General features: G+C 39.8%; 1 protein-coding gene across 1 annotated transcript in view; it reads left to right on the forward strand.

Annotated features, from left to right (window-relative positions):
- Positions 1–13115, forward strand: part of LOC140303916 (integrin alpha-5-like) — a 40102-nt gene that overhangs the window by 11679 nt on the left and 15308 nt on the right. The window contains exons 8-18 of the mRNA XM_072382897.1: positions 551–595; positions 803–846; positions 1065–1121; positions 3748–3800; positions 4246–4454; positions 4612–4803; positions 4892–4937; positions 5014–5127; positions 6762–6817; positions 7325–7482; positions 8149–8286. Coding sequence (XP_072238998.1) covers positions 551–595; positions 803–846; positions 1065–1121; positions 3748–3800; positions 4246–4454; positions 4612–4803; positions 4892–4937; positions 5014–5127; positions 6762–6817; positions 7325–7482; positions 8149–8286 — 1112 coding nt within the window. The remainder of the gene's footprint in view (positions 1–550; positions 596–802; positions 847–1064; positions 1122–3747; positions 3801–4245; positions 4455–4611; positions 4804–4891; positions 4938–5013; positions 5128–6761; positions 6818–7324; positions 7483–8148; positions 8287–13115) is intronic.

Consider the following 13115-nt stretch of genomic DNA (forward strand, 5'->3'; position numbering starts at 1 on the left):
TTAATAATGAATATCGTCGGATTGCTATGATTCAGTCATGCTCCCGGGGAGGTTCTCCACTCTTATGATTAATGTTGGTTCATCAGCTCTCTTCCTTCTTATACTTCTGCTGAGTACCATTGTTTTCAAGCAGCAGTATCCCATTGGATTCTCTATGCAGAGATGTATTCAAGAAAGTTTAAACTGTATGCTGTGAGTCTCTCAGCATTTACCCAAAAACCTAAACATCAAAGTGTACTATTATAATGATTGATGGCTGTGCTACCAGTGAAGTTACCTTAACCTAGTCCTGTCCCAACTTTAGTCTGCTTTCATATCGTCATGTTATGAGGCTGACAGTCTTATTATGTTGTCAACATGTGAGCACCAGTGTCATAAGAACCTCATCATTTACTTTTTGTCGTATTCAGACTGTATGCTGACAGCGGACTCTTTCTATTTTGTGCATTCAAAGGGCATTCAGAATGCTTTTAATGTAGCCACCAATTCCTCGTTCTGCTGTTTTCCCCACTCTCTCCCGCTCTGTCCCTACTCTCCATCTATCCTGCAGGTTACTCTGTGGCTGGTGGTGAGTTCAGTGGGGATGATGAGGAAGGTGAGGGTCATATTTACAGTACAGAGAGCCCAAAATGCTTGGCTGAGTACAGGGTTTGCTGCTCAGTCTCGACACACATGTTTATGTTGCAACGGAAAGGGATTATTAAGTCTTTCAGGAAGCAAGAGCATTTAGAAACCCAAAGAATAAAAAAGAACCTAAGAAAGAAGACTAATTATGTTTTTCCCCTTGCTTTTCTTTTTGCAGATTTCATCACAGGAGCTCCCAAAGGACTCATGCTGTATGGTTTAGTAAGGAGTTCCTTTGGTTTTTGTTTGAAATCTTTTTGCAATGAAATTAGACTGCAAACTGGAAAATGACAAAGAATTTCCCTGAAATATACACAGTGTATTCACTCACAGCTGCAATGTTAGTGAATAAGCTTCAGTTGAATAACCCAGTATTATAATGTGTTTGGGCTGTGTTTGGCACCGTTTTCAATCAATAGCAACTCTTGCCTGTGTTGCAGGTGTCCATATTAAATGGAGGAGATCTGAAGTCTCTGCTGAACCTGACAGGGGAGCAGGTATGTACACATCTGGCAGGGGATTTCTGTACCAGAGCCTGGCGCCTATTTTCACATGTGGGTACACACTTAAAGTGGCATGTGCAAAGGAGCACTGAAGATGAAGGAATTTTCCCTGTGGGGAGGGGGGCTATATTAGGGTCAAAGGTCCAGCTTACAGTGCACACCATTCACGGTTTCTAAAAGCTTTAAATCAATCCCAGAAACAGCAGACACTAAGATGGTGTTGATGTTGCCACTATATGGTTTCAGCATGTGCTTTTTAAATTGGAAGCAATCAGAGAAGTAATGTTGGTGTGGGAGGCTTTAGCTTGAAACCACATTTCTTAAAATAAAACTTAGACATGAATCACTCTGCAACCTAAATGTCACCTGCTCAGTTTAGCAGGCAGATTTGTCTTTGGAAATTTCCTCATGAGCAAATAATTACTCATAACTGCTGTGCATTTATAGAGTGAAGTGCCTTCTACTGACCACCATTTTAACTTCTTGAGGAGAGTGAACATCTTATTATGCGATGCACAGTCTGCTGTAGCTTCTTTTAAACTCCATATGATCAAATCAAAGTGTTGTTTAAATGTTTTAGTATGTGTTATATGTCACTTCATGTTGATAAGAAAACCGATTCATTCTCCACTCAAGATCAAACTACTTTGCATTCCATTACAACCCCAATTCCAAAAAAATGGAGCTGTGTAAAATATAAACAAAAGCAGAATGCAGCCATTTGCAATTCTCATAGGCCAATGTTTTATTAACAACAGGGCACAGAAAACCTGACATTTCAACAAGTCTTGAAAGCAAGACACTTGACATTTTCATGAAAGATATGAGCTCAGCTTGAATTTGAGAGCAGCAACATGTCTTAGAAAAAGTTGGGACATCTGGGAAATGAGGAGACCAGTTGCTGGGATTTCAATGTTGTCTCATTCTTGTCTGAAATAGGATTTGAGCTGCTCAAGAGTCCTGGGTTTTCTTTGTCATGTTTTGCTTTTCATTATGAACCAAATGATGTAATTTCGTGAAAGGTCTGGAGTTCAGCAACTGAACTCTTCCACTATGACACCATCTCTGTGCATATTGTAAGACTATGTGACCAAGCACCCATGGGAAAGCATACTGAGCGTTTGTCAGTGTGTGTGTTCCGCGTGGGAGGTCATTGGTGACTGCTCAGAAGTGTAAGGCTCGTGGTTGGGGCATTGAGTAAACTGTTAAGTCATAGTGAGAGTGATCTGAGGTAAAGCTAAGGCTAATTGATGCTCTGCTCTCTGTGGGTGATTGTCTTTGCTGTCAAAGTCAGCTGCAAAAACACGCCCCAAGGATCTTTGTTCAGGAGGCCCTGTTCGTCCAGCAAATTAAACAAGTTTGTTGTTGCCTTGAGATCAAGGCATAGACACTGTATCTGTCATCTTTTTGCTTACTCTGGTGGTATCACACAGCTGTAAATATTGTAGCAAATTTAGTGAGCTGGGCTGTTCTGGTTCTTTGGGAATCAAGGATTTTTTCAGGAACATAATAGCTGGTATCAAAGAATATTTCAGTTAATGAATTTGTCATATACTTAAATGGTGCTTTAGTTGTATACTTTAAAAAAGGTTGTGTACTTTAAAATTTAAATATACATAATATTAAATTAAATTTAATATTAAACATAATGATGTTGTCATGAAGATCGACATATGATCGACAATTTTTAGTGCTCCAAGGTTGCCTTTGTAGTGTCTGTTAGCATAGTTAGTGAGTGCAGGAAGGTAAATTTACCCTGACATATTTTTAAAGCTAATAGGCCAAACTTGTTAGCATGCAGTTAATCATTCCCACATCTAGCAAACATAACGTTAATCTTAATTTCAGGCAAATGTTCACGCTGCTTTTCGTTGACTTTTGGCCCCAACTATCTTCTGAACATATCCAAGGACATTTAGCTGCTAATGTTAGTGCTAACTCTTTGACTAGCATTTGACTCACTAGTAGTGGCTGCTAACTTCTAGACAAGACCAGCTTGGCAGTAATTTTCTCTGTGGTACAACCACTTTAGATATGAAATAGAGGATCATTAGCTCCTAGCATAAATCATTTGTATCTCTGACATAACTCTAAACACTGAAATTGCATTGTGGTTTATTGGGTGCAACAATTGAGGAACCAAAGAAATCTAACTATCGAGGGTTTATCATGAGTATTCCTTGGTAGTTAAGTACTTTGCTGAGTCCACCTTACGTCGCTACTCCTTGGATGAACTTTCTGGTGGGTTTTCCCACACTACAAATCTCTTTGAAATGGGACTCACTCCAGAAAAAAAAGTGACTCTTATTTAACATTATTTAAATTATTTATTTAACTCTTATTTAACTGGATGAAATTAAAACTGAAAAAAGCCACGTCCATTAACAGTTAACTGGGTAAGTTTTCAATTATTTTGAGTCTGCAAACCTCTGAGACCCCAAGTTTAACTCAAGCTTACAGAAGCTCTAACTCTGAGCTCCATGAAAAGGGAGAAAACCTAGACTCTAGGGGATTGTGAGATTGAGGGGACAGAAGATGAAAAGGACGAAAAGAAAGAAAGGGATCTGTGCACCATGGTGTGATTACAGGCTAACTGGGTCTTGTTTGTAATGTGTTCCAGATGGGGTCCTACTTTGGCTATGCAGTGGCAGCAACCGACATCAACAATGACGGGTAAGTAAAGAGAGTTATGGTAACACAGATGGTGACAGAAAATAGTGACACAGAGATGAAATGGTTGAAGTGAGAGCACAGGGAGAATATGCAAGTTAAAACTAAAAATTTCATTGAAACAGAGGTTAGAAGGGTAATTTTGGAGGGTTCCTAGGTCTTCATACTGCCCAGTGTGTCATGAAAATTTCCCTCCCATCCTGTGCACAGTTCTTCTATTTGTGAAGTTCTCCTTTAGTTATTTTCACTTCCTCCAACCTTGGTACAGTCACAGTCAGTATTTTTTTCTTTCTTTACAAATTTCAGTTTGATCCTTACGATTAATTCTTTTTTAGGACAATCACTCCTTATGTCTCTGTTATTACTCTAGTTGTTCCTTTTCTTGCCATGTCCTCTTCCCCTTTCTTGATTCTTTTTTTTCATTCCCTGACTTTGCTGCTGTCTACAGTATGGATGACCTGGCAGTGGGAGCTCCACTGTTTATGCGTAGAGGGTCTGACGGGCGTCTGGAGGAGCTAGGTAAGGTGTACGTGTACCTGCAGAGGGGCCCTCTCCTGCTGGAGCCAGGCCGGTCCCACCTCCTTGGTCTTCAAGCCTTTGGTCGATTCGGCTCCTCTCTGGCTCCTCTTGGTGATCTCAACCAGGATGGATTCAATGGTACATGTACACCATATACTATAAGTTTTAGACAGATTGATTATAAAGATGGATGACAAGACCTCTCATGAAGTAAAGTTGAAATACTTCATTTGCTCTTAGTGATTGGTTGCTGGATAGGAGAATCATTTTCCTGTTTGTTGCTGTTTACAATCAGACATGGCTGTCGGCTGTCCCTACGGAGGAGACGACCAGCAGGGGTTGGTTTTCATCTATAACGGCCATGCTGAAGGACTGAAAGATGTGCCTACTCAGACTCTTTTGGGCCAATGGGCTTCCAGCTCTTTCCCAGCAAGTTTTGGCTTTGCTCTGCGAGGCAACAGGGATCTTGATCAGAACGGGTACCCAGGTATGAGAAAATGCTCCACCACCAGACATCTGTCAACTCTTTGTATTCTTCTTTGATATCTTCATTTACTTTACTTTCTCTTTTGCAGATCTGGTTGTTGGTGCTTTCGGGGCAGACAAAGCTGTGTTATACAGGTACGTTTGACCACTTAACAGATTTTCCAAGAAAATAAAGGCCACTCTGCTGATTCTTTTTCTGTTTCATCATTAGAGCTCGGCCAATAGTGAGCGCCAGCGCATTTCTCACAGTGCAGCCGGCCATGTTCAACCAGGAGGAGCAGACTTGTCTGCTGACCATTGGGGATAAAAATGCTTCTGTGTCCTGGTATGGACTCCAGCTATTTCCCTTGAATATGTTTAGCTTCACGTGTTATTAGGAACTTCATAAACTGTTTTGTCCAACCTTACTGGCTCTGTAGCAGGAATGTTTAAAAGCAGCTCGAGAGCTCTCTGAGAATAACAGAACAAGGAAAGTCTTGCAAATGTGATGTAACAGATGTGTTCTTTATTTCACGAAAATGTCAAATGACTTCATGCTTGCCAGTTTTCTGTCCACGATACTCTGAGCTGCTCACTCAGTATTCTAGGGTCAAGAAGGAAAAAAAGTTAAATTTACCCAGCTTTCAATTTTAATGGAGCTCTTACCACAAGTTCAGGTTAACCCTCAAATTAAATATGGAAAATTTTTACATTGCCCCGAGGCATTTGCCAAACTAGCTGGCATCTTAGTATCAGCCTGGTACGTTAATACAGTATAAGTCTTGTTTTGGTGCCTGCTGGTGTATTCGCAGCCTTGGAAAAAGAAGCACGGAGCAGAAGAGGAGGTGTGAGAAAGATAGTGTAAAGGGATTGGAAAAGGGTTGTCAACAAAAGACCTTAGTGAGGGTCAAGTGTTCCCTTCATTTATGCACGTTAAACTCATTTTCTTTCTACAGAATTCAGTCCAAGACATGCTGAAGTTTGTCTTACAGATAGTGTGACACTTCATGAATGATGGCAGTCAGCTCTGACCACAGTTACAAACATATTGTCATTCAGTTGGCTATATATATGGTGATTCATGTAAAATATCTGCTCTACAGCTGTTATGCCTTAAGTTTGCGAGAATGTCTCAGAAAAAGCTTTTAATTTCAACAAATTGAGAGCACTACATTTAAAGATTTCTGTCTACCTTTGAGTCAAGTCACCAGTAAAAGCTGCAAAGTATTTAGTTTTCATGCTGAACATTTCCCACAGAGACAGGAACCTGGAGAAAATGGATCGTTGCTACTTTCTCATCACCATAGCATAGTTTTGGATATGCTAATGTCTCTGCTGGCTGGGGTTGTGCTCCATAGCGCTCAGTCATTATGATCAGATCTAAAACATACTCAAACTCCTCTGAACCAAAGGCCTGCTGCAGACTCATTCAGTGCAAAAACTCCTCTATACGCCACACATGTAAGTTGCTTTGGAAAAAAGTGCCCTCAAGATCAATGTAATTTAATAAAGAGATACAGGGAAGTTGTGTTTCTCATGTCTGTGTCATCACAGCTTCATTTATGCTGCAATGATGAATAGCTCATCCCAGCTCATCCCATTTTCTGGGGTTGACAGAAGGTCTTGTAAGCCCGCAAACTCTTGAACCCTTTAGCTGTTGAGACATCATGAAAAAGCAAACGAAAGACATCCTGGTATTCTCTATCCGCTCTTTATTGGAATCCAGTGCTCTGCCACTACACACAAGTATTTCTGTATGGAGACATAATTACTGAATGCTTGAATGACAGAATGTGTATCACAGGAAAAATATTAAAACAGCTAATAATTGCATTGAATTACTAGGCAATAAGAAAACAATAAATGAAATCCAAATGGGTGTGCCCTCAGTGCAAACATGTCTCACCATGAATGCATCACATGTTAAGTTTTCTTCAGTTTTTATATTTCATGTATGCATACATTTTGTTAAATCTTCAGTGTCAGCATCAGTTTCTGCCTGCTGGCTAATGGGAAGCACCTCCCCACTCATCTAGGTAAGGCATGCACGCACACAATCATGCACGCTCACAGATGGTCCCCATTACCTTGCTTTCATTGTGCAGCCACAAGTATGCTGGACCTCTGTGGTCAATTTGGCAGTTAAGATAAAGATAAAAGAACAATCGTATAAATAAAGGGTAACTTGGTGCTCTCCGGCAGTTTAGAAAAGTGTGTGTGTGTTTATTTAGAGTGTGGGGTGTGTATTGTCTGTGTTCTCTGCATAGTCTTTGTCATGTGGTCTGCAGTAATGCTTTCTGTGTGTGTCTGTGTACTGAACAGATAGAAAAAAAACCCCATAAAACAAAGGCTTTTTTACCATAATAATGATTACCATCGTACATGTGTGCATTTGCATGCAGCGAGGAAAGCTTATGTCAGTGAAAATATCTGCTTGTGTGTGCATGCATTATGAGTAACAGAGGCATACAGATGCACAGAGGAAGAACATATTGACCTTTTTTCTTGCCTTGTGTGTGTGTCCTCATATGTGGACCTTCAAGGCTTTGTGGTGGAGGTGCAGCTGGACAGTGTGAAGCAGAGCCAGAAGGAGTTCATCAGGAGGACTTTGTTCCTGGAGAGCCAGCAGCCCAGTCTGGTGAAAACCTTTAACCTCACCAAAGGGGAGAGCTTGTGCCATGAGAGCAAGATCTATCTGCGGGTAAGTCATACCAGCCATGTTTTCAGTTATCCATCAGCAGAATGAAAAAAAATGAACTGTTTATGCCTGTTTTTTAAAGTGTTTGGAGATTTGCAAAAGAAAATAGCAAATAATACATTTTTAAAATACATACATACATATACAAAGTATAATTTGGACTCTGCCATCTTGATGATATTTGAACAGCATGGAGTTGGACAGTGATTATGTATAAGCATGTTATTATCAAAATGATCAAAAGGACCATCTTTTGAGTCATTATGGTGGTGTCATTAGCTAGATTCACTCTTTCTGTTCTGGAGGAGTAAATCTGGCTAATGACACAATAATGACTCACTGAGAAAAACAATATGTTGATTCTGTGTTTGATGAGAGAAGTTGACATTTTTTGAATGGGATTCTGTCAAAGTGAGATGATTCAGAGCCGTTGCCTGCAGGTCATCTGTGATATTCCACCCCTCCTCATTGGCAACAAGGGACTATTTGAATTGATTTTTTTAACAGTTTTTGGTCCTGGCACACCTCCAACCATAGTCCATCTTTTGCCGTCATATTGATGAATGTTTCATAAATCTTTTCTCCTGTACATCCTCTCTTTTCTGGGTCTCACTCTCCTCAGTGAGTAACCAATAACTTGGTTATAAATTTCCTCTGTTTTTGTTGCAGGCTGAGGATGAGTTTCGGGATAAACTCTCTCCCATTTACATCAGCCTGAACTTCAGTCTGGATTCTCAGTCGCCGCTGGACCAACATGGCCTCAGTCCCATCCTGAATTACCAGACAGAGCAATGTATAGAGCAGAAGGTATGGGCATTATCTAACAATAAGTAACTAACACAAATATATATAAAGCCATGAAATGAATTGGTACTGGATATACACACCAAGCAGCCTTACATGAGACAAGTATAACTTGTTGTGTTAGTCTGATCAAAGCCAGATTTTTAAAACGCATGTAAAAATGCAAGTCCCACAGAATTGCTTGAAAATTATCTAAAAAATGATGAACCCAGTTAATGCATTTGAGATTTCGATCCCTCTGCATGTATATGCTCAGATAGATTCAAATGGGCCGACGTGCTCCGTCTTGATACAGCTTGAATAACCAACGAAGCTGCTCTCATTCACACATCTTTCTGTTTTTTTTGTCAGATGGCTAAACGTATCAAAAATTGTGACGGAAAAAACACTACATGTCAATGTACAGTCACTTCAAGCATTTCCAAACTGTCGCTCTGCTCTAATAAAATCCTGATTTTGAAACTACAGCGTCATCTGACAAAATGACCTTTCACGATGAAGTGACAAAAAGACAAAGTTTGTGCAGTGAATCCAGCTGTACTTACGTTCAGAGCAGTGTGTATTATCTTCTCGGTTGTACTCAAAGTCATATTACAAAGTCAAGCAAAATCTGCTGTGTTTGATAACTCACCTACTCCCAAAACTCCTGCAGATAAGGTTCACAAGCTCTCTTCTCTGGTATTGTCTTTTACAATAAGTTTTTTGGAGTCATCTGCTCTCAAGTCAAGTTTCCAGGCGAAAGTGCCAAAGCCAAAGTGGACTGAACTTTTCAAATGTGTAGATTTGGAGCTGTTCTTTATCATATGACTGTTAACAGAACATGTTTGTCTAAGATTGAATTTCAAGGTTGAAAGGGCCAAAAGCATCTTTAATTAAACATACAAGATAGATTTAAAATCTGGAATTGTTTGTATATGAGTATATTTTTCTGTCTTGGAAGAGGTATGCTCAACAGTCTATAGTGTTTTCCATCAAATGTAATACAAGATTTAGATGAGTTTATAGAAAAATGAGTAAAAGAAAAATCCATTTAAAGCCACGTGAATGGTCCAGGTCAGGGCGATCCTAAGTGCGTAAAGAGAATAACGTCTCCTCTTGGTTCTTGAAGAAGTTTCACTTTTCATCGTGTGACAGGCTGTTTCAGTTCTCACTGTGGTGAGTTTCAGGTCTTTACACCCTTGTGGGGTAATTCACACCTCGAACGTCGACCCACCCAACCGTTACTATTATCAAGGAGTTGTTTACTTGCTTAGACTTTATTGAGAAGTTGTGGTCACATCTCACCTTAAAGTGTGAATAGTTTCAGAGGGTGTCTAATCTGCATTTTTGTGGTTGTGAGGTCATGCCAAAGGCCACTCCATTTGTTTTTTTCTTCCAGTTTAACAAAGATGGCTTCTTTCACTCCTCTGTCTACTCTTCTTTGTCCAGAATGTGGACATTACTTTACTGGAAAGAGTGTCCCTTATCCTTGAGGTGCAGGTGCACTGTGGGGTGTCCTTTCTTGTGCTATGCAGTTGTAGACTGTTGATTCTCACCAATATAGTGCATTTGCACCACTGCTCAGCTTGTCTTTGTGTATTTTTCCTCAGGGCGAGTGTTGTTGGATTTTGATGGTGCACGCCAAACCTGGTCTCACAATAGCTGGTGCTCTCTGCGCTTTGGTGGGGTATTCACTAGTCAAGCAAGTCTCAATTTAAAAAATAAATTGACTTTTTTTGAGTTTTTAGTTGTTTTAGATTTGGTCTTCTGCCGCCCTCGTTTTCCTGTCAACTGCAAGTTAGACTTCTCATGAATATCTTTCACAACTCAACAACAACAACAAAAAAGATCAAATATGAATAAGATATCCCTTTCTAAAGTGTCATCCTGATCCACGGCAAAACTCTTTGCCCATCCTCCATCTCACCTCAGTGCCAGGCGTCGATGACATCATCCCAGTAGACAAGTGTGTTGAAAGCCCTCTACAAGCCCCCCGATAGCCGCCAATAACAACAACATTGCAGCTAACAGTGCAATAGTACACATTCAATCATTCTTTCGTCTTGAAGTATTGGTGAAATCATAACAGATAATGCCTTATTTAGAGGCTGCATCGTCTAAGCCCCATTCACTCCGTTATATGGCTCTCGAGGAATCTAAATATCTTCCAAAGGACGCCGACTTTCACAAACTGCTCTCGGTGAGTAGATGAATGTATTTAATGCCAGAAATAAGGTCTAGCTTTAAAAATACCGGAGTTACCCTTTAAGGTGTTACCCAAGTACTCCTCCCAAGCTAATTACTCCACTTCTGTTTTCTGTGGAGGAATCAGTTACGTGCCGGTCAGGCAATGTTGCTACAGCAGTTTAGCCTTGTTCTGTGCTGAACAGAACACATAAATATTTCCAGGTCTAAAAGGGGCTTTACTTTTAAGGAGGGTTTCAACTCGGATGTTAGTCACTGTTCTTCAGTGGAAGCCATAGTGGACATGAAGTCATACATCCTTTTGTTAAGTTTGCTTTCATTACATGTACCCAAGCTCAGCCAAGCAGTTTTTTTTTAAAGAAAATCTTTCCAGAAAGATAGATTTAGCCTAAATTTTCAACCACATACTGCTTTTAAATCAGTTCTCCTTTGCAGCTGAACACTCTGTGGATATGATGCGTATCTCTGTGTAGAGTTGTAAAGTGTGTCTATATATTACATGACCACTCTTAGATTGAAGACTGCAGCACTTATACGGCCACACGTCTTGCATTTTAGGAACTAAACAGATGGTCACGAGTCACGACAACTGTTACCATATGAGATGAGAGCACAGCAGATGACATGAAGAATATTTTTGTAACACTTTCGCAAACAATCTACAAACAATGTACAAATCTCACATCTCCCAGTGTTGCATTTATCACAAGGAAATGTATTTGAATGGCAAAAACAGAGGTCGTCATTTCTAAACACATCATCTGTAAGGCTGCTGGACCCTGCGGGTTTGAAGCTGAGGGTTTGCACTGATACGAGCTGCATTTAGATCTGTGTTGGTATTATTTTGTGAGTCTTTTCATCTACGAAGAACTAGAAGGTTTATGGATGACTGGCGAGCTGTGGCTCTGCAAAAACACAGAGGGAGGACTGATGGCTCAGTTTGGGTGGGGTGGTGCTCAGCTCTCACACATCTGGTTGTGGTTTGTTTTTGTGCATTGCCAGTGGCCTCCTCCACCCGGCGGGAGCCTGAAAACATGCACATTTATGTGAGCGATTCAAGGTGAAGCGAGTATGTGATGTGGTTATGCAAGCGTGTGCATCTTGTAACTGTCTTAATTTTAGCCCAAAATCCTTAAAGGCAATACAGTACAAGAAATTTCATCTGTAGCTGTTCCCTCACATCTTAAATGATGCCCCCCGATCACACAGTGTGATGTGCTCACACGAGTTATATGTAAACAGATGAAAAAAATTTGAGAATTGAGAAACAAAAGCCTAAAGAAACCTCTGATTTTGAAGCTGTAGATATTTAATACTGTTTCTAAATCAGGAAATAAACTGAACCATAATAACTCCTGTACAAAATGTTAGATTTTCCTGAGTTGTAATCCTCCACTGAAGCACAGTTTTGCTCATCAGAGTATAGTCAAACTAAATCCACCTGCAGCCATCAGGCATCAGACTAAATCAAACTGTGTGGTGTAGAGGTGTGTGAGGAGGGAAAACCTATACGCAGGCTCCCAGGTGCAAGGCGGGCATTAGAAAAAACAAAACATGTTGCTGTGACGAAGTGTTACAAAAACAGAAATCCAAAACATAAAGAGAAGCGTGGCAGGATCAAAACAATCCTTTGTAAATAAGGAGTGCAATAACACAAGGATCTGCTGAACAAAGCAAACCTGGTAGTATATATGAACAGGAGAGTGATGGCTAATACACTGCAGGTGTGCTACAATCAGAAAACTGAAACCTGATGTGGAACAAGGGTAGGAGGTAAGACTCACGTGTGGAATAGTTTTTAAAAAAAAAGAAAAGAGAAAAGCTTGAACTTCAAACATGGAAATGCAAAGATCAAAAGCTACAACAAAGAGGCAAAGAGCAAAACAAACCCCACAGACCGTTACACACTGTCAGTTTAAAACTACAGCTTTTGAAGCTAAGAGGGGCTTTCAGCTGAAGACTGAGGGGTTCTGTGGGGAAAGCTGTAAACTGGATCAGTTGTATCTAAAGTAGAAACAGTTTAGGTTACTTTATGTTAAGTGACACTGCTATTATTGACAGTCTTATTGAATGTTTCCCCAGTAAAATGCATTTAAACGAAGTTGATTAAAAAATTAGTAAAAAATATGATAATGTGGAACTATGAATTTCATGTTACATCATTACTGAGTGTGGTCACAGTGCAACAGTCCAAACAAACTAAATCAGCATCTAAAGTCCTGCAGCAGAGGACATCATTATGTTAAATCCCATTATTCATTCTGTTGGCTGAACTACTGAATTTAATGTATTTGTATTCTGTAATCTCCCTTTTTGTGGTTGTCTCTACTGTGACTGAAGTCTGTACACAACTATACATGCTGTCAGATTTTAAAGTGCGTTATATACACAAAAGTGCTGAAGTATGCCAATAAAAAAATGACAATTGTGATGATGATGATCCATCTTTTATTTTTAAAGTGTAAATTCATTCAGATTAACTGTCATGATTTCAGGTAAAGAAAGAAAATTGACTTGTGTAAGTAAATTCAATTCCTGCCAAAGATAAGTCAGTTTTAACTATGGAAAAAAATGGATGAATTGCTTATATATTCAAAGAACTCAAGCTCATTAAGTTTGAACAGTGTTAAATGTAAACAAAAGTTTAA

This window comes from Leuresthes tenuis, unplaced genomic scaffold (genome assembly GCF_036924035.1).
Source record: "Leuresthes tenuis unplaced genomic scaffold, fLeuTen1.0.hap1 SCAF_3, whole genome shotgun sequence".
NCBI classification, from domain to species: Eukaryota; Metazoa; Chordata; class Actinopteri; order Atheriniformes; family Atherinopsidae; genus Leuresthes; species Leuresthes tenuis.